Source organism: Molothrus aeneus, chromosome 1 (assembly GCF_037042795.1).
Source record: "Molothrus aeneus isolate 106 chromosome 1, BPBGC_Maene_1.0, whole genome shotgun sequence".
NCBI classification, from domain to species: Eukaryota; Metazoa; Chordata; class Aves; order Passeriformes; family Icteridae; genus Molothrus; species Molothrus aeneus.
Genome location: NC_089646.1, coordinates 152,912,349 through 152,933,279, shown reverse-complemented (window position 1 = coordinate 152,933,279; position 20,931 = coordinate 152,912,349). Strand labels below are relative to the sequence as shown.

The following is a 20,931-nucleotide window of genomic DNA, read 5'->3' as shown; positions in this document are numbered from 1 at the left end:
CCCAAACCCCCAAATCCTTCATCCCAAATCCTTCATCCCAAATCCCCAAATCCTTCATCTCAAATTCCAAATTCCTCAGCCCCAATTCCTCCATCCCAGATCCCCAAATCCCCAAATCCTTCATCCCAAATCCCAAATCCTTCATCCCCAAATCCTTCATCCCAAATCCCAAATCCTTCATCCCAAATCCCTCATCCCAAATCCCCAAAACCTTCATCCCAAATCCTTCACCCCAAATCCCAAATCCTTCATCTCAAATCTCCCGTCCTAAATTCCCAAATCCCCGAACCCTTCATTCCAAATCCCCAAATCCTTGGTCCAAAGTTCCCAAATCCTTCATCCCAAATCCTTAATCTGAAATCCCCCAAATCCTTCATCCCAAATCCCCAAATCCTTCATCCCAAATCCTTCATCCCAAATTCCAAATCCCCAAATCCTTCATCTCAAATTCCAAATTCCTCAGCCCCAATTCCTCCATCCCAGATCCCCAAATCCCCAAATCCTTCATCCCAAATCCCAAATCCTTCATCCCAAATCCCCAAAACCTTCATCCCAAATCCTTCACCCCAAATCCCCAAATCCTTAATCTCAAATCTCCCGTCCTAAATTCCCAAATCCCCCATCCCAAATCCCCCATCCCAAATTCCCAAATCCTTGATCCAAAATTCCCAAACTCTTCCTCCCAAATTCCCAAACCCTTTATCCCAAATCCTTAATCTGAAAACCCCCAAACCCTTGGTCCCAAGTCCCCAAATCCCCAAATCCTTCATCCCAAACCCCAAACCCTTCATCCCGAACCCCAACTGCAGGATTTAAAGGATTGAGGTTTTTTTGGGATTTTCTGGGAATTTTCCAGCTGCCCGCCAAGGAGCAGAACAGGGACAGGGAAACCCTTCCCGAAATTCATTCCCCCAATCCCAACCCACATCCTCCACCCGCAGTTTTCGTCGTTTTTTAGGGGTTTTTTTGGTGATTTTGGGGGTTTTTTGGTGATTTTGGGTTTTTTTGGGGGGCTTTCTTGGTGGTTTTTTTGGGGGTTTTTTGTTGATTTTTTGGGGTTTTTGGGGGCTTTCTCAGTGGTTTTTTTGGGGTTTTTTGGGGTTTTTGGGGCTTTCTCAGTCATTTTTTAGGGTTTTTTTGGTGGTTTTGGGGTTTTTTTTGGTGATTTTTTGGGGCTTTCTTGGTGGTTTTTTTGGGTGATTTTTTGGGGTTTTTGGGGCTTTCTCGGTGGTTTTTTGGCGGTTTTTTTGGGGTTTTTTGGTGTTTTTGGTGATTTTTTGGAGTTTTTTTGGAGGCTTTCTTGGTGCTTTTTTTGGGTTTTTTTTTTTGGTGTTTTTCGGGGGTTTTTTGGGGCGTTCTTGGTGGTTTTTTGGGGGTTTTTTTGCTGATTTTTTTGCTGATTTTTTGGTGATTTTGGGGGTTTTTTTGCTGATTTTTTTGCTGATTTTTTTGGTGATTTTGGGGGTTTTTTTGCTGATTTTCTGGGGTATTTTGGGGCTTTCTTGGTGCTTTTTCCAATCCCAACCCACATCCTCCATGCCCCCCAGTGCATTCCAGGAACGCCTTTATTCCCCTTCCCGGCCCTTCACGGCGCGGAAATCGCGGCTCCCGCCTCCGCTCCCGATGTTTTCCGCAGTTTTGATCGTTTTTTAGGGGTTTTTTTGGCGATTTTGGGGGTTTTTTGGTGCTTTCTTGGTGGTTTTTTGGTTTTTTTTTTTTTGTTGATTTTTTGGGGTTTTTGGGGCTGTCTCAGTGGTTTTTTTGGGGTTTTTTTTGGTGTTTTTTGGGGGTTTTGGGGCTTTCTCAGTCATTTTTTGGGGGTTTTTTGGGGGTTTTTTTTGTGATTATTTGGGGTTTTGTGGGGCCTTTCTTGGTGGTTTTTGGGGGTTTTTTGGTGATTTTTGGGGGTTTTTTTGGTGATTTTTGGGGGGTTTTTTGGGGGGGGTTTGGTGGTTTTGGTGATTTTTTGGGGTATTTTGGGGCTTCCTCGGTGCTTTTTCCAATCCCAACCCACATCCTCCATGCCCGCCCAGTGCATTCCAGGAACGCCTTTATTCCCGTTCCCGGCCCTTCACGGCGCGGAAATCGCGGCTCCCGCCTCCGCTCCCGATGTTTTCCGCAGTTTTGGTCGTTTTTTAGGGGTTTTTTTGGTGATTTTGGGGGTTTTTTTGGGGCTTTCTCAGTGGTTTTTTGGGGGTATTTTGGTGTTTTCTTGGTGGTTTTTTGGGGTTTTTTTCGTGATTTTTTGGGGACTTTCTTGGTGGTTTTTTGGGGCTGTCTTGGTGATTTTGGGGGTGTTTTTGGTTGTTTTTTTGGGGGCTTTCTTGGTGGTTTTTTGGGGGTTTTTTGGTGATTTTTTTGGGTTTTCTGGGGCTTTCTCGGTGGTTTTTTGCATTTTTTGGGGGTTTTTTTTGTGATTTTTTGGTGTTTCTGGGGGCTGTTTTTGCTGATTTTTTTGGTGGTTTTGGGGGTGTTTTTGTTGATTTCTTGGCGCTTTCTTGGTGGTTTTTCCAATCCCAACCCACATCCTCCATGCCCCCCAAGGGAATTCCATGAGCATGGGAACGCCTTTATTCCCGTTCCCGGCCCTTCACGGCGCGGAAATCGCGGCTCCCGCCTCCTCCGCTCCCGATTTTTCCTCCCGCAGGATTCCCAGAATCTCCCCGCGGAGCCGATGCTCCTTCCCTTGCCACACAAAATGCGTCGGGGGCTGCTGGGGCCCGGCGCGGCAGCGAAAGCCCGGGCTCAGCTCCTGGGCCAGGGCCCAGCGCACCAACCCAACGGCGCCGGCCCCGCGGGGGCTTCTGGGCGTTTGGGGATTTTTGGGGGATTTCTTGGTGCTTTTTTTGGGGTTTTTTTGGTGATTTTTCGGGGTTTTTTTGGGGCTTTCTCGGTGGTTTTTTGGGGGATTTTTTGGGTTTTTTTGAGGCTTTCTTGGTGGTTTTTTGGGATTTTTTGGGTGTTTTTTTGGGATTATTTTGGTGTTTTCTTGGTGGTTTTTTGGGGTTTTTTGTTGTTTTTGGGGGTTTTTGATGGTTTTTTTGGGCTTTCTTGGTGGTTTTTTGGGGGGTTTTTTTTGGTGATTTTTGGGGTTTTCTTGGTGGTTTTCTGGGGTTTTTTTGGGGTTTTTTTGGGGGTTTTTGGGGGGTTTTTCGTGGGTTTTTTGGGGCTGTTTTTGCTGATTTTTTTGCTGATTTTGGAGGTGGTTTTGGTGATTTTTTGGGGTATTTTGGGGCTTTCTTGGTGCTTTTTCCAATCCCAACCCACATCCTCCATGCCCCCAAGGGAATTCCATGAGCATGGGAACGCCTTTATTCCCGTTCCCGGCCCTTCACGGCGCGGAAATCGCGGCTCCCGCCTCCTCCGCTCCCGATTTTTCCTCCCGCAGGATTCCCAGAATCTCCCCGCGGAGCCGATGCTCCTTCCCTTGCCACACAAAATGCGTCGGGGGCTGCTGGGGCCCGGCGCGGCAGCGAAAGCCCGGGCTCAGCTCCTGGGCCAGGGCCCAGCGCACCAACCCAACGGCGCCGGCCCCGCGGGGGCTTCTGGGCGTTTGGGGATTTTTGGGGGTTTTGGGGGATTTCTTGGTGGTTTTCTTGGTGGTTTTATGGGGTTTTTGGTGATATTTTAGGGCGTTTTTTGGGGCTTTCTTGGTGGTTTTATGGGGTTTTTTTGGTGATTTTTTGGGTTTTTTTGGGCCTTTCTCAGTGGTTTTTTGGGGGTATTTTGGTGTTTTCTTGGTGGTTTTTTGGGGTTTTTTTCGTGATTTTTTGGGGACTTTCTTGGTGGTTTTTTGGGGCTGTCTTGGTGATTTTGGGGGTGTTTTTGGTTGTTTTTTTGGGGGCTTTCTTGGTGGTTTTTTGGGGGTTTTTTGGTGATTTTTTTGGGTTTTCTGGGGCTTTCTCGGTGGTTTTTTGCATTTTTTTGGGGGTTTTTTTGGTGATTTTTTGGTGTTTCTGGGGGCTGTTTTTGCTGATTTTTTTGGTGGTTTTGGGGGTGTTTTTGTTGATTTCTTGGCGCTTTCTTGGTGGTTTTTCCAAACCCAACCCACATCCTCCATGCCCCCCAAGGGAATTCCATGAGCATGGGAACACCTTTATTCCCGTTCCCGGCCCTTCACGGCGCGGAAATCGCGGCTCCCGCCTCCTCCGCTCCCGATTTTTCCTCCCGCAGGATTCCCAGAATCTCCCCGCGGAGCCGATGCTCCTTCCCTTGCCACACAAAATGCGTCGGGGGCTGCTGGGGCCCGGCGCGGCAGCGAAAGCCCGGGCTCAGCTCCTGGGCCAGGGCCCAGCGCACCAACCCAACGGCGCCGGCGTTGCGCGGCGCGGGGTGGTAGAGGCGCCCGTTCCGCGGGCACACCGCCAACATTCCCGGCTGGAACGGCACCGTCAGCTCGGGGCCGGCGCCGCCGTAGGAGAGCAGGGAATTCCCGCCGGGCCCGGGCAGGATCTGGGTGAAAACCACGGGGACGTCGGCGCAGCGGAGGAAATTGCGCTCGCGGCCGCAGCGCGACACGAAGGGGAAGCGCTCCTGGTAACGCCCGCAGCGGTTCCGCTCCAGGTGCCGGAAAAAGAAGGAAAGGAATCCAACGTCTGGGAGAGAGCGGGGGGAAATTTGGGGAAAATCAGCGCTGGGAGTTTTGGGGGGTGGATTAATGGGGTTTTTTTGGGTGAGTATCGGTTGTTTGGGTGGCTTTTTGCGGTTTTTTAAACGGCTCTTGGCTGGGGTTTTTTTGGGTTTTCGTGGAGAATTTTTTTTGGCGTTTTTGGGGTTTTTTTGGGGTGTTTCTGATCATTCTTGTGACGCTTTTTGGGTTTTTTTGGTCTTATTGGAGGTTTTTCTAGTGTTTTTTTATAGTGGTTTAGTAGGGTTGTTCATAATTTTTTTTTGTGATTTTTTGGCATTTTTTTGAGTTGTTTTGGATGGTTTTTAGCCATTTTTTCGGGGTTTTTGCCATGATCTTTTGGGGTATTATTGGTGGCTTTTCTAGAAATTTTTTTGGTGATTTTTGATATTTTTTTCCAGGTGTTTTGGGTGTTTTTCCATCGGTATTTTGAGATTTCCTTGGAGTTTTTTTTTGTGACATTCTGGAGTCTTTTGTAGGGTTTTGGAGGGTTTTGCCCAGTTTTTTGCGGCTTTTCCAAAGTATTTTTGGGTTTTTTTGGGTTTTTTTAGGGTTTTTCTGGTGGTTTTCATGGAGTTTTTATGGGGTTATTTTGACGTTTTTTTTGAGGTAGTTTTAGTCATTCTTATGAGGGTTTGGGGGTTTTTTCCGGGAATTTTTCAGTCTTATTTGGGTTTTTTTGTGGTTTATTTAATAGTAGTTTTGTAGGGGGTTTGGGTGGTTTTTGGCCTTTTTTTGGGGTGTTCTGGATGTTTTTTTGCCATTTTTTAGCGTTTACGTGGAGATTTTTGGGCTGCTTTTAGGTGTTTTTTTCTGGATTTTTTTTTTGGTGAATTTTGGGGTTTTTTCAGGTTTTTTGCGTGTTTTTTGTGTTTTTTCGTATGGTTTTTTGGGTTTTCTTTGGGGTTTTTCTGGTGTCGTTCTGGGATCTTTTAGGGTTTTTTTTTTTTTTTTGAGGTTTTTGTAGTGGTTTTTGGGGTTTTTCCAAAGTATTTTTTGGGTTTTCTGGAGTTTTTCTGGTGGATTCTTGGTGGTTTTCATGGAATTGTCTTGGTGGTTTTCTGGGGTTTTTTGGGGTTATTTGGAGTGGTTTTTGAGGTAGTTTTGGTCATTCTTATGATGGTTTTGGGTTTTTTTTTGGGGGATTTCCATTCTTATTTGGGGTTTTTCAGGTGGTATTTTATAGTGGTTCAGAAGGATTTTTGGAGGATTTTTTTTGGCAGGTTTTTGGCAGTTTTTTTGGGGTGTTTTGGATGGTTTTTTGCCATTTTTGGGGGTTTCCATGGCCTTTTTTTTTTGGGCTGTTATTGGTGCTTTTTCTGGATTTTTTTGGTGATTTTTGGGTTGTTTTTCAGGTTTTTGGGGTGATTTTTGGGGTTTTTCCATTGGTATTTTGGGGTTACTTTGGGTTTTTTTCGGTGCCATTCTGGAGTCTTTTGAGCATTTTTTTTGAGGTTTTTGTGGTGGTTTTTGGTGTCTTTTTGGTTTTTTTTTTTTTTTTCTGGTGGTTTTTGTAGAGGTTTCTGGGGGTGTTTTTGGGTCTTTTTCGGGTTTTCTGGGTATATTTTTGGTGATTTTTTGGAGGTTTTTTTGGGTTTTCTCAGTGTTTTTGAGGGTTTTTTTAGGTGGCTTTTATGCTGGCTTTTTGGGTTTTTCTGTTGTCTTTTAGAGGACCTTTAGGGGGTTTTCTGTGTTTTTTTCAGGGTATTTTTAGGTGCTTTTTGGGGTTTTTCCAGCGTTTTTTTGGGGTTTTTTGGGGGTTTTTCCAGTGCCGTTCTGGTTTCTTTTGTTTTTTTTTTTTTTTTTGAGGTTTTTGCCGTGGTTTTTGAGGTTTTTCCAAAGTTTTTTTTTTTGGTTTTCTGGAGTTTTTCTGGTGGATTCTTGGTGATTTTCACGGAGGTTTTTTTTGGAGTTATTTGGAGTGTTTTTTGAGGTAGTTTTGGTCATTCTCATGATGGTTTTTGGTTTTTTTGGGGGTTTTTTTCCATTCTTACTTGGGGTTTTTCAGGTAGTTTTTTATAGTGGTTTAGTAGGGTTTTTTGGAGGATTTTTTGTGGGTTTTGGCAGGTTTTTTGGGTGTTTTGGACAGTTTTTTGCCTTTTTTGAAGGATTAAATCCTAATGTAGGCTCAAATCCCAATTAATAACCAAATCCTAATTAATATTCAGCTCCAAATTAACAAGGGGAATAATTAATCAGGTTAATTAGGGCGGTACCTTTGAAGCAGGTGATGAAGTTCTTGACTTTGGTGTCATCCAGGAAAAGCTGCAGAAAAAGCAGGAAAAAAGCCTCAAAAAGGTGGAGTTTTCCCCCCAAAAACTCGGGATTTTTCTCTGGAATGGGTTTGGGATCTGTCCTGGATCCTTTTGGGATCTTTCTAGGGGGATCCAGCTGGGATTTGCCCCGGGATTTTTGGGATTTTTTTTGGATCTGCTCCGAGTTCATGGAAAGGTTTTTCTTGGGATTCCTTTGGAATCTGAGTGAGATTTGGCTGGGATCTGGCCAGGATCCAGCTGGGATTTGTTTGGGATCTATCTGGGTTTAATTCAAGTTTAATCGAGGTTTAATCTGGGTTTAATCTGGAATTATTTTGGGATCTGATCAGGATCCTCCCGGGATTTCTGTGGGATCCACCCTGGGATTTTTGCGGGATCTGCCCAGAATCCAGGCGGGATCCATTGCCCAGAACCCCCTCCCGACCCCCCAGTCCTTATCGATCCCTTATCGAACCCTTATCAGTTCCCCTCACCTGTCCTTGGTGATCTACGTAATAAAAATACTCGCGGATTCCAGGCTCCGGCCGCTGTCCCTGCTGGTACGGGAGCCCCGGGCGCGAGCAGAGCCGCAGCACCGCCCCCACCCTCATCGCGACAGCGAGCGCCGACCCCCGACAGGGCCGGGCCACCTCCCTATCGCGACAGGCGACAGCGACGGCCGCGCCACCGGCGCCACCCGGAAGTGGCCACCTGGGGGGACCGCAATGTGAGAGCACCGCGGGTGGTGCGGCAGTGAAAAGGTTCCGGGGGGAAAGCGGAAATTGAAGGAGAAGGGCCGGGGAGGGGGGGGTCCCGAGGTTATAGAGGAGCCTATAGATCTCCAGATCCTACAGAATCCCTCTAGAGACCCCTCAGAGCTTTTCTATAGGGGCTCAGAGCCATAAAAAGCCTCAGCGACCCCATAAAAAACCCTCTATAGGCTCCTTTAGGGCTGCGCGCCCTCATAGATGCGCCCCCCCCCCCCCCCCCCGGCAGCTTCCCCCCATTTTGCCCTCAGGGCCCTCAGGGTCCCAGAGGCGCCGGGAAAAGCTCCGGGCTGAGGAAAAAAGTTGGAAAATGAGGCGGAAAAGCTCCGGGCTAAAGGGAAAAAGTTGGAAAATGAGGCGGAAAAATCTCGGGCTGAGGTAAAAAGCAGCGGGATGAGGTAGAAAAAGACGTGGGATGGGGGGGGAGAAATCGCGGCATGAGGGGAAAATTGGAACATGAGGGGGGGATACCACAAAATGAGGGGGAAAATGCCAAAATTGAGGGGGGAAAACACCAGGATGAGGGGAAAACCACTGGGATAAGGGGGGGAAATACCAAAATTAGGTGAAAAAAAAAAGGGGGGGATAAGCAGTGAAATGTGGTAAAACCCCACCAAAATCAGATGAGAAGACACTGGGCTGAGGCAAAAAATATGAAAATGAGATGGAAAATCACTGGGATGAGAGAAACATTACTGGGATAAGGGGAAAATTACCAAAATTATGTAAAAATCTGAGGGGATAAGGGCCAAAACACAAAAATGAGGTGGGAAAATAGAATAAGGCCCAAAATATTAAAATGAAGTTGAAAATGACAAGAATGAGGGGGGAAATATTGGGATAAAGTAAAAAACCTCCAAATTTAGGTGGAAAAAATCAAAATAAGGGAGAAAAACACTGGAATAAGGGGGGGAATGATGGGATGAGGGGGGAAATACAAAAAATGAGCTGGAAAAGCAGCAAAATGAGGCAGAAAACAGAGAAATGAGGTGGGAAATCACTGGGATGAGGGGGAAATTACTGGGATAAGGGGAAAAATACCTAAATTGTGTAGAAATGTGAGGGGATAAGGCCCAAAACACCAAGATTAGGTGGAAAAATATCAAAATGAGGTGGGAAAAAACAAAATAAGGCCAAAAATACCAAAATGAAGTTGAAAAATCACCAGAATGAGGGGGAAAACACTGGGAATAAGGTAAAAAATTCCCCAAATTTAGGTGGAAAAAATCAAAATAAAGGAGAAAAACACTGGAATGAGGGAGGAAATAATGGGATGAGGGGGGAAATAGCAAAATGAGGCAGAAAACAGAGAAATGAGGTGGAAAACCACTGGGATGAGGGGAAAATACCAAAATTATGTAGAAATCTGAGGTGATAAGGGCCAAAACACCAAGATTAGGAGGAAAAACATCAAAATGAGGTGGGAAATAACTGAATAAGACCCAAAATACTAAAAAGAAGTTGAAGACCGGAATAAGGGGGAAAATATTGGGATAAAGTAAAAAAAACCACCCATATTTAGGTGGAAAAAAATCAAAATAAGGGAGAAAAACACCGGAATGAGGGGGAAAATAATGGGATGAGGGGGAAAATAGCAAAATGAGCTGGAAAAGCAGCAAAATGAGGCAGAGAAATGAGGTGGAAAACAACTGGGATGAGGGGGGAAATACAAAAATGAGGCTGAAAACCACCAGGATGAGGGAAAAATACTGGGAAAAAGTGGGAAAATGGTGGGATGAGACAAACCTACTAAAATGAGGTGGAAAAACACCGGTGTAAAGTTAAAAAAAAACAGGAATGAGGTGGAAAAACCACCAAAATAAGGTGAAAAACCACCAAAATGAGGTGGGAATGAAGGAAATAATGGAGGATTCTTGGACTGGGATAAGGATCAGGAGAGATCCCTCAGGAAATTCCATCTGGGAACGACAAACTTGGGATCTGGGATAGGATGAGTTTATTTCCAACAGAATCAGAGCAGGACAACAAGAGCCCAAATCCAACTTTCTCCTCCCCCAATTCCCTCGTTCCCGGCTTTCCCTCAATCCCTCCGGCCATTCCAGGGGAGTTTTCCATGGAGCTCTCCAAGGTGAATCCATCCCACAGCGAGTTTTCCATGGATTTCTCAACTATGGGAATTTTCCATGGATTTCTCAGCTATGGGAGTTTTCCATGGATTTCTCAACCATGGGAGTTTTCCATGGATTTCTCGGCTATGGGGGAGTTTTCCATGGATTTCTCCGTGAATCCATCCCCAGGTAAGTTTTCCATGGATTTCTCCAAGGTGAATCCATCCCACTGCAAGTTTTCCATGGACTTCTCCGTGAATCCATCCCCAGGTAAGGTTTTCATGGATTTCTCCGTGAATCCATCCCCAGGTAAGTTTTCCATGCATTTTCTAACGCAAATCCATCCCACGGCAAGAGTTTTCCATGGATTTCTCCAAGACAATTCCTCATGGATTTTTCCAAGGGGTCAATCCTTGGGGAATATCCTGCTCCAAAGGTTTTATCCTCCATGGGATTCCTCCCACGAATCTGCTCCTTTTTTTCCCGCGGATCTGCAGATCCCTGCCAAGATCCAATTCCAGGATGAGCTTCCCGTCGGATGCGCCGCGGAATTTTTGGGAATTTCCACTCCAGCACCATGGAATCATCTCCAGAGTCGTTTCTTTGCAAAATTCCCGCTCTGGAATTCCATCTGTGCCCGGATTGGTTTCTTCCAGCTTAATTCTTACTCCAGAGGCGTCGCCGCCGTTCCCGACGGGACCAGCTGGACACGGGAGAAGCTTCCGGAAGCGTCCCATGGAATCCAGCCCCGGAGCCTCCTAGGATTTTGGCCATGCAAAGCCAATCCTGATGGAAAAACACCGGGATGGGCTGGAAAAATAATGAAATGAGAGGAAAAATACCGGGATGAGGCGGAAAACTATTGGGATGAGGGGAAAAAACTATCGGGATGGAGAGGAAAAAACTCAAACTGTGGCAGAAAAGCTACAAAATCAGGGAAAAACTTGGGATGGGGAGGAAAAAAAAGCGGGATGAGCTGGAAAAATACTGAGAACAGATGGAAAAGCACCGAAAAAAAGGGGAAAAAAACCAACTGGAATGAGGCGGAAAAGCGCCGGGATGAGGCGGAAAACGCCCGGATTTTGGAAAAAGGAGGCGGCGGCGCTTTTCCACCACGGAGGCTCCGAGCTTTTCCCAAATCACAAGGAGAAGTAGTCCAGGGTTCCGTGGCCGTAGGGGTTGTAAGTCCAGACGAGGTCGGTCCTCCCGGAATTCGCCAGCAGCTGGGAAATCTCCGCCGTGGCTGCCGCCAAACGTTCTCCATCCATGGGCTCCTCGTAAATCCGTCGGGATCCCGGGACGCGGCGCGGCGGCTCCGGCTTGTAGCAATCCACGGGGAAGGGATACACGACCAGGTGGAGGTCGGGCAGCTCCAAGGTTTTCTGGAGCAGATCCTTGAGCGCGGCCGTGGACAGGGAGTTGCCGTAGAGTCCCAGGAAGCGCAGGCGGGAGCAGCGGCGCAGCGTGGGCAGCAGCGCGTCCAGGTGGGAGTCGGCCATGCGGCATTCCATGAGATCCAGGTGCAGCAGCGAGGCCGAGGTTTCCTCCAGGAGCAGCCGCAGAGGCTCCAGGAGGCCTTGGGAGAAGTCGTGGCCGCTCAGGTCCAACCTCTTGAGGGCTGGGGCGTGGAAGCTTTGGGAGAGGAAGGCGAGGTCGGCGGGAACGAGGGAGCAGAAGGCCAATTCCAAGCTTTCCAACGGAGCCTGGAGGTCGCTGGAGGGAGGGAAGAGGGACAGGTGAGGATTTGTTGGGATTCAGGGGGGAAATGTGGGGAAAGGTCTCCAAGAACGTCAAGTTCGACCTCTAAAAATCCTGGGATTTTGGAGTTACGGGATCATGGAGTTATGGAATGGCTGAGGTTGGGAAAGGTCTCCAAGAACATCGAGTTTGACCTCTAAAAATCCTGGGATTTTGGAATGATGGGATCATGGACTTACAGAACGGCTCAGGTTGGGACAGAGCTGCAAGAACATCGAGTCTGACCTCTGGAAATCCTGGGAGTTTGGAGTTACGGGGTCATGGAATCATGGAATTACTCAGGTCAGGAAAGGACTCCAAGACCATCAAGGTCAAGGTTTCAAAATCATGGAATTATGGGATCATGGAGCAATGGAATTCTGGAATGACTGAAGTTGTGGAAAGTTCTCCAAGACCATTGAGTTTGACCTCTAAAAATCCTGGGATCTTGGAATGATGGGATCATGGAGTTATGGAATGGCTGAGGTTGGGAAATGTCTTCAAGAACATCAAGCTCCAGGTTTGAGAATCATGGAATTATGGGATCACGGGGTCATGGAATTGTGGAATCAAATCGTGGAATTATGGAATGACTCAGGTTAGGAAAGGACTGCAACACCATCAGGGTTGACATCTGAGGATCATGGAATCATGGAATTATGGAATGACTGAGGTTGGGGAAAACCTCCAAGACCATCAGGTTCAAGGTTTGAGAATCATGGAATTATGGGATCACGGGGTCATGGACTTATGGAATGGCAGAGGTTGGGAAAGGTCTCCAAGAACATCAAGTTTGACTCCTGAAAATCCTGGGATTGTGCAATTATGGGGTCATGGAATTATGGAATGACTCAGGTTGGGAAAGGACTCCAACACCATCAGGTTTGACATCTGAGGATCATGGGATCATGGAGTTATGGAATTATGGATCCATAAGATTATGGGGTCAGGCATTTGCATGTTCATGGAATCGTGGAGTTATGGAATGGCTGAGGTTGGGGAAAACCTCCAGGACCATCAACTTCAAGCTTTGAAATTCATGGAATTATGGAATGATGGGATCATGGAGTTCTGGGATCATGGGATCTGTGATCATAATTCATGGAATTGTGGAATTAACGGGGATTACGGAATGCTGGGATCCCAGAGTTCTGCGGCCATGGAGAGACTCTTTGGGAGAGGAAGGCGAGGTCGGCGGGAACGAGGGAGCAGAAGGCCAATTCCAAGCTTTCCAACGGAGCCTGGAGGTCGCTGGAGGGAGGGAAGAGGGACAGGTGAGGATTTGTTGGGATTCAGGGGGGAAATGTGGGGAAAGGTCTCCAAGAACGTCGAGTTTGACCTCTAAAAATCCTGGGATTTTGGAGTTACGGGATCATGGAGTTATGGAATGGCTGAGGTTGGGAAAGGTCTCCAAGAACATCGAGTTTGACCTCTGAAAATCCTGGGATTTTGGAGTTACGGGATCATGGAGTTATGGAATGGCTGAGGTTGGGAAAGGTCTCCAAGAACATCGAGTTTGACCTCTGAAAATCCTGGGATCTTGGAATGATGGGATAATGGCATCATGGAATGGCTGAGGTTGGGGAAGGTCTTCAAGAACATCAAGCTCCAGGTGTGAGGATCATGGAATTAAGGGATCATGGGGTCATGGAATTGTGGAATCAAATAATGGAATTATGGAATGACTCAGGTTGGGAAAGGACTGCAACACCATCAGGTTTGACATCTGAGGATCATGGGATCATGGAGTTATGGAATGGCTGAGGTTGGGGAAAACCTCCAAGACCATCAAGTTCAAGGTTTGAGGATTATGGAATTATGGGATCACAGAGCCATGGAATTATGGAATGACTGAAGTTGGGAAAGATCTCCAAGAACATCAAGTTTGACCTCTGAAATCCTGGGATTTTGGAATGATGGGATCATGGAGTTACAGAATGGCTGAGGCTGGGAAAGGTTTCCAAGAACATCAAGGTCAAGGTTTGAGAATCTTGGAATTATGGGATCATGAGGTCACGGAATTGTGGAATCAAATAATGGAATTATGGAATGGCTGAGGTTGGGAAAGAGCTCCAAGGACATCAAGTTAGACCTCTGAAAATCCTGGGATTTTGGAATGATGGGATCATGGAATTATGGAATTACTTGGGTCGGGAAAGGTGTTCAACACCATCATCTTTGACATTTGAGGATCGTGGGAGTTATGGAATTATGGAATGGCTGAGATTGGGGAAAATCTCCAAGACCATCAAGTTGTACCTTTGAGAATCATGGAATTATGGGGTCATGGAGCCAGGGAATTGTGGAATTGTGGAGTTATGGGATCTTGGGATCATGGAGTTATGGAATTAGGCAATCATGGGATATTGGGATTCTGGGATCAGGGAGTCATGAACTTATGGGATCATGGAGTTATGAGGTCATGGAGCCATTGAAGTTGGAAAAGACTTCCAGATCATCAAGTCCAACCTTTTGGAATTCTGGAAACAAGGAATTATGGGATCATGGAGTCAGGAAATCATAGAGTTATGGGATCATGGAGTCATGGACTATTGGGATAATGGGATCATGGGAACCTGGGATCATCAAATTGAAAAAGATCTCCAAGACCATCGAGCCCGAACCTTGGGAATTGTGGACCAAGGAATCATGGGACCATGAAATTATGGGATGACGGAATCATTGAGTTGTAAACTGTTGGGACAGCAGAATCACGGCATCATGGGAACATTGGGATAAAGGATTCCTGAAATCAATGGATCATTCACATTGGAAAAGATGCTCAAGACCATCAAGCCCAACCTTTGGGCATCTTAGAATTAAGAAATTATGGGATCTTGGAATTATGGGATGATGGAATTGTTGAGTCATAAACTGTTAGGGACAACAGGATATTGGAATCATGGAAACATTGGGATAATGAAATCCCAGAGTCATGGGATCACTCAGGTTGGGAAAGGCCATTGAGCCCAACCTTTGAGACTCCTGGAATTATGGGATCATGAAATTCTGGGATAATAGAATTGCTGAGTCATAAACTATTAGGATAACAGAACCATGGGACCTTGTGAATGTTGGGATAATGGAATCCTGGAATCTTGGGGCTCAGATTGGAGAAGACTTTCAAGATCGTCAAGTTCAGCCTCTGAGAATCCTGGGATCATGGAATTTATGGGATCATGGAATCACTGAGTCATGAATTATCGGGATAACACAATCATGGGAACGTGGGAACACTAGGATAATGAAACCACGTAATCAAGAGATCATTAAGATTGGAGAAGACCTCCAAGACCATCGAGACCAACCTTTGGGAATCCTGGAACCAAGGAATTCTGGGATCTTGGAATGATGGGACAATGGAATCACTGAGTCACGAACTATTGGGATAAGGGAATCATGGGAACATGGGGATAATGAAATCCTGGAACCACGGGATCACTCAGGCTGGAAAAGACCCCTGGGACCCCCAACCCTTGGGAATCCCCCGGGAGCGCGGGAAGGGCCCGGCCAGGCCCCGCTGCGCCGGGAGCTCACCAGAGGATCTGGCGCAGATTCCCGGAGAGCCGGGAGGATCCCAGGTTGAGCTCGCGGAGGCTGGGCAGCATTCCCAGCTGCCCGGCCAGGCAGCGGATCCCGATGGCCGATTCCGGCGTGGGGCGCCGCACGTCCACGTTGCTGTACTGGAGCTTGAGGCTGCGCAGCTCCGGGAAGCGCGAGAGGTGGGGCAGGATCACCGAGAGCCCGGTCAATCCCAAATTCCGGAAGCGCAGATCCACCCTCCGCACGCAGGAGGGATCCAGAGTTTCCAGCAGGCTGACGATTCCGGCCAGGGAGAGCTTTTCCGCTTGGAACTCGCGGCACTTGAGGCGCAGCGGGCCGGCAGCTCCGGTCTGGAGCGCGTCGCGCAGGATCCCGTAGGACGTTCCGTTGACGAACAGGTCGGCGTGGACGTCCACGCCCGGGGGCTGCGGAGCGGCCGCGGCCGTGGCGGCTCCGGAGCGGCCTTTGTGCCGCTTGGATCCGCGCCGCTGGAATTCCCGCTGGTGCTTGGACACCTCCACGCAAGCCTTGGCCAAAGCCACCGTGCCCGACCAGACGCTCATCCCGTCCGGAGCGCGGCCGGCCGGATCGTCCGGAACTCCCGTCACGTCCAGCACGCGTAGGCGGCACCCGCTGGGAAAAAAACGGAACAAACCATCAAAAACAGGGAGGAAACCATCAAAAACAGGGAGGAAACCATCAAAAACAGGGAGGAACTATCAAAAATGGGAAGGAACCATCCGAAACAGGAAAAAACCATCAAAAATGGGAGAAAACCGTGAATAATGGGAGGAAACCATCAAAATTGGAAAGGAACCATCAAAAATGTGAACCATCAAGAACAAGGAGAAACCATCAAAAACACGAAGGAACCATCAAAACCAGGAGGAAACCATCAAAAAAGGGAAGGAGCCATCAAACAGGAAGAAACTATGGAAAACAGGAAAGAACAATCAAAAATGGGAAGGAACCATCAAAAACGTGAGGAAACCGTCAGTGGGAAGAAGCCCTCAAAAACGGGAACCATCAAAAACGGGAGGAAACCATCAAATACAAGAAGGAACAATTAAAAAGATCAAAAATGGGAGGGACCCATCAAAACAGAAGGGAGCTATCAAAAATGGGAGGAAACCATCAAAAACAGGAGGAAACCATGAAAAATGGGAAGGAACCATTAAAAATCAGAAGAATCCATCAAAAATGGGAGGAAACCATCAAAACCAAGAAGAAACCATCGAAACCAAGCAGGAACCCCCAAAAGCGATGGGGGCACCGCAGGAATGGAGGTGCCCCCATCCCCACGCTCCCCAGAACCCACCTGGCGTCGTGTCCGGGCTCCTCCAGCTGCCGCCGCAGCTGCGCCACCACGGAAAAAAAACCATCAAAACCAGGAAGTAATCAACAGGGAAGGAACCATCAAAAATGAGGAGGAAACATCAAAAATGAGGAAGAATTATCAAAACCAGTAACCATCAAATACAAGAAAGAACCATCAAATACAAGAAGGAAACCATCAAAATCAAAAAGAAACCATGAAAAACTGGAGGGAGAAAGAAGCCATCAAAAACGGGATGGAACTGTTAAGGAACCATCTAAAGTGGCAAGAAAGCATCAAAAATGGGCAAGAACCATCAAAAATGGGCAGGAACCATCAAAAATGGAGAGAAACCATCAAAAATGGGAAGGAACCGTCAAGGTAGGAGTCATCTAAAATGGGAAGGAACTATCAAAAACGGGAAAGAACCATCAAATACGGCAAGAAACCATGAAAAACAGGAGGAAAACATCAAAAACTGGAAGGAATTATCAAAAATGGGAAAGAACCATCAAAAACAGGAGGAAACCATCAACAACAGGAGGGAACTATCAAAAATGGGAAGGAACCATCAAAAACGGTAAGAAACGATCAAAAACAGGAGGGAACCATCAAAACCTGGGAAGGAACCATCAAAAACTGGAAGGAACTATCAAAAATGGCAAGAAACCATCAAAACATGGGAAGGAACCATCAAAAACGGGATGGGACTGTCAAGGAAAGAACCATCTAAAGTGGCAAGGAACCATCAGAAATGGGAAAGAACCATCAAAACCAGCAAGGAACCATCAAAACCAGGAAGGAACCATCAAAAACAGGAGGAAACCATCAAAACCAAGAAGAAACCATCAAAAATGGGAAGGAACTGTCAAGGTAGGAGTCATCTAAAATGGGAAGGAACTATCAAAAACGGGAAAGAACCATCAAATACGGCAAGAAACCATGAAAAACAGGAGGAAACCATCAAAAACTGGAAGGAACTATCAAAAATGGGAAAGAACCATCAAAAACAGGAGGAAACCATCAACAACAGGAGGGAACTATCAAAAATGGGAAGGAACCATCAAAAACGGTAAGAAACGATCAAAAACAGGAGGGAACCATCAAAACCTGGGAAGGAACCATCAAAAACTGGAAGGAACTATCAAAAATGGCAAGAAACCATCAAAACATGGGAAGGAACCATCAAAAACGGGATGGGACTGTCAAGGAAAGAACCATCTAAAGTGGCAAGGAACCATCAGAAATGGGAAAGAACCATCAAAACCAGCAAGGAACCATCAAAACCAGGAAGGAACCATCAAAAACAGGAGGAAACCATCAAAACCAAGAAGAAACCATCAAAAATGGGAAGGAACTGTCAAGGTAGGAGTCATCTAAAATGGGAAGGAACTATCAAAAACGGGAAAGAACCATCAAATACGGCAAGAAACCATGAAAAACAGGAGGAAACCATCAAAAACTGGAAGGAACTATCAAAAATGGGAAAGAACCATCAAAAACAGGAGGAAACCATCAACAACAGGAGGGAACTATCAAAAATGGGAAGGAACCATCAAAAACGGTAAGAAACGATCAAAAACAGGAGGGAACCATCAAAACCTGGGAAGGAACCATCAAAAACTGGAAGGAACTATCAAAAATGGCAAGAAACCATCAAAACATGGGAAGGAACCATCAAAAACGGGATGGGACTGTCAAGGAAAGAACCATCTAAAGTGGCAAGGAACCATCAGAAATGGGAAAGAACCATCAAAACCAGCAAGGAACCATCAAAACCAGGAAGGAACCATCAAAAACAGGAGGAAACCATCAAAACCAAGAAGAAACCATCAAAAATGGGAAGGAACCGTCAAGGTAGGAGTCATCTAAAATGGGAAGGAACTATCAAAAACGGGAAAGAACCATCAAATACGGCAAGAAACCATGAAAAACAGGAGGAAACCATCAAAAACTGGAAGGAACTATCAAAAGCAAAACAGAACCATGAAAAACTGGCGGAAACCATCAAAAAAGGGAAGGAACCATTAAAAACAGGATGGAACCATCAAGGAAGGAACCATCTAAAGTGGCAAGGAACCATCAAAAACTGGAAGGAACCATCAAAAATGGGAAGGAACCATCAAAAACTGGAAGGAACCATCAAAAATGGGAAGGAACCATCAAAAACTGGAAGGAACCATCAAAAATGGGAAGGAACCATCAACAACAGGAAGGAACCATGAAAAACAGGAAGGAACCATGAAAAACTGGAAGGAACCATCAAATATGGCAAGGAACCATCAACAACAGGAGGGAACCATCAAAAACGGCAAGAAACCATGAAAAACAGGAGGAAATCATCAAAAACTGGAAGGAACTATCAAAAATGGGAAGGAACCATTAAAAACAGGATGGAACCATCAAGCAAGGAACCATCAAAAACAAAAATGGGAAGGAACCATCAAAACCAAGAAGGAAACCATCGAAACCAAGCAGGAACCCCCAAGAGCGATGGAGGCGCCGCAGGAACGGAGGCGCCCCCATCCCCACGCGCCCCAGGACCCACCTGGCGTCGTGTCCGGGCTCCTCCAGCTGCCGCCGCAGCTGCGCCACCACGGCCAGGATGACGGCCTGGACGCAGAGCTTGCAGGGATGGTCCCGCAGCAGCTCCCGGCGCCCCACCAGCCGCTGGAAGTTGAGCACCGGGAAAGGCCAAGCGGCCACCAAATCCCGCAGCACCAGGGGCCTCCCGTCCAGGAACGCCGCTTGGAAGAGGATGGGGTAGAGGTGGGCGGGCAGGGCGGGCAGGAGGACGGGCAGCGGGTGCTGCGCCACCATGCGGCGGGCGCAGAGGAAGAGGAGGGAATCCGAGTATCCCGGCGGGAGCTGGCGCTTGGGGATGCACGGCGGGATCTGCGTGGAGGAGCGGCTGCGCGACGGAGCCATGGCGGCGGCGGCGGCGATTCGGGGCCGGGAACGTTCCGGAATTCCCGGGGGGGGTTTCCCGTCGTCCGTCGCCGCCCGAAAGCTGTGGGAGAAATGGGGGTGGGGGATGGGAGGGAAAGGGGGTTCGGGGGGAGGGGTCAGCGGAGGGTTCCTAAAAATGGGGGCTGGGAGTGTCCCCAAGGGAGGCGCGCCCAGGAATCCCCCAAAGCTGTCCAGGGACCCCAAAACTGGTTTGGGGAACCCTAAAACAGTCCAGGGACCCCAAAACCGGTTTGGGGAGCCCTAAACCAGTACAGAAACCCCTAAACCAATCCAGGGATCCTAAAACCAGTCCAGGGACCTCAAAACCAGTCCAGGGACCCCAAAACCATTCCACGAATCCCTAAACCAGTCCAAGGATCCCCCAAGCCCAGCCCAGGGACCCCCAAACCAGTCCAGGGATCCCCTAAACCAGTTCAGGGATCCCAAAACCACTCTAGGAACCCCCAAACCAGTCCAGCCACCCCAAACCAGTCCAGGGACCCCAAAACCAGCCCAGAAACTCCAAACCCAGTCCAGGGGTCCCCTAAACCAGTTGAGGGACCCCAAAACCAGTCAAGGGACTCTAAACCAGTCCAGGGACCCCAAACTCGGCCCAGGGACCCCTAAACCAAACCGAAGACCCCAAACCAGTCCAGAGATCCCCAAAAACAGTTCAGGGACCTCAAACAAGTCCAGGGACCCCGAACTCAGCCCAGATACCCCCAAACCAGTCCAGTGACCCCAAAACCACTCCAGAAACCCCTAAACCACTCCAGGATCCCCCAAACCAGCCCAGGAACCCCAAACCCAGTCCAAGGAGACCCAAACCACTCCAGGGTCCCCAAACCCACTCTAGGGACCCCCAAACCCATCCAGGACCCCCTAAGTCACTCCAGGGACCCCCAAACCCAGCCCAAGGATCCCCCAAACCAGTCCAGAGACCCCAAAACCACTCCAGACACGCCACAAACCAGTCCAGGGACCCTAAAGCAGTCCAATGACCCCAAAACCAGTTTGGGGATCCCAAAACCAGTCCAGAAACCCCTAATCCAGTCCAGGGATCCCCAAACCTGGCCCAGGGACCCCAAAAACCAGTCCAGGGATTCCCAAAACCAGTTTGGGGACCCCGCAACCAGTCCAGATACACCCCAAAACCAATCCAAGGACCCAAAACCAGTTTGAGGACCCCAAAACCAGTTTGAGGACCTCCTAACCTGTCTGGGGACCCCAAACTGGTCCAGAGATCCCCTAAACCAGTCTAGGGACCTCAAAATTGGTTTGGGCACCCCTAAACCAGTCCAGAAACCCCGAAATCAATCCAGGGATCCCCAAACCCAGCCCAGGGCCCCCTAAAAAGCCAGTTCAGGGATCCCCAAAACCAGTGCAGGACCCCCTAAACCACTCTAGGAACCCCAAACCTGTCCAGAAACCCCAAACCAGTCCAGGATCCCCAAACCCAGCCCAGGGCCCCCTAAACCACTTTAGGGATCCCCCCCAAACCAGTCCAGGATCCCCTAAACCACTCCAGGAACCCCAAACCAGCCCAGTGACCTCTAAACCCGTCCAGAGACCCCAAAACCAGTTCAGGGACCCCAAACCACTCCAGGACCCCCTAAACCACTCCAGGGATTCCAAAACCAGTCCAGGATCCCCTAAACTACTCCAAGGA

The 20,931-nt window shown here is 48.0% G+C and overlaps 2 protein-coding genes across 2 annotated transcripts; both read right to left on the bottom strand.

The window, feature by feature from the left end:
• Positions 1 to 3,289: 3,289 nt before the first annotated feature.
• On the bottom strand, positions 3,290 to 7,628 carry C1H8orf82 (chromosome 1 C8orf82 homolog). The gene is made up of 3 exons (XM_066567144.1): positions 7,377 to 7,628; positions 6,844 to 6,892; positions 3,290 to 4,595 (listed from the first exon to the last, which is right to left on the bottom strand). Exons 1-3 carry the CDS (start codon positions 7,491 to 7,493, stop codon positions 4,117 to 4,119), a joined length of 645 nt encoding a protein of 214 aa, XP_066423241.1. The 5' UTR covers positions 7,494 to 7,628; the 3' UTR covers positions 3,290 to 4,116.
• A 1,961-nt stretch (positions 7,629 to 9,589) lies between these two features.
• Positions 9,590 to 19,348, bottom strand: LOC136567488 (leucine-rich repeat-containing protein 14-like). The gene is made up of 3 exons (XM_066567130.1): positions 18,862 to 19,348; positions 14,993 to 15,631; positions 9,590 to 11,431 (listed from the first exon to the last, which is right to left on the bottom strand). Exons 1-3 carry the CDS (start codon positions 19,239 to 19,241, stop codon positions 10,858 to 10,860), a joined length of 1,593 nt encoding a protein of 530 aa, XP_066423227.1. The 5' UTR covers positions 19,242 to 19,348; the 3' UTR covers positions 9,590 to 10,857.
• Between the last annotated feature and the right edge of the window lie 1,583 nt (positions 19,349 to 20,931).

Bases quoted from the DNA above. Each gene is read 5' to 3' on its own strand.
- C1H8orf82 (XM_066567144.1), bottom strand. From the start codon at position 7,493: ATGAGGGTGGGGGCGGTGCTGCGGCTCTGCTCGCGCCCGGGGCTCCCG. The intron at 6,893-7,376 runs GTGAGGGGAACT...CTTTTTCTGCAG, and splicing joins ACGTAGATCACCAAGGACAG to CTTTTCCTGGATGACACCAA. The intron at 4,596-6,843 runs GTACCGCCCTAA...GCTCTCTCCCAG, and splicing joins CTTCATCACCTGCTTCAAAG to ACGTTGGATTCCTTTCCTTC.
- LOC136567488 (XM_066567130.1), bottom strand. From the start codon at position 19,241: ATGGCTCCGTCGCGCAGCCGCTCCTCCACGCAGATCCCGCCGTGCATC. The intron at 15,632-18,861 runs GTGGGTCCTGGG...TTTTTTTCCCAG, and splicing joins GAGCCCGGACACGACGCCAG to CGGGTGCCGCCTACGCGTGC. The intron at 11,432-14,992 runs GTGAGCTCCCGG...CCCTCCCTCCAG, and splicing joins AATCTGCGCCAGATCCTCTG to CGACCTCCAGGCTCCGTTGG.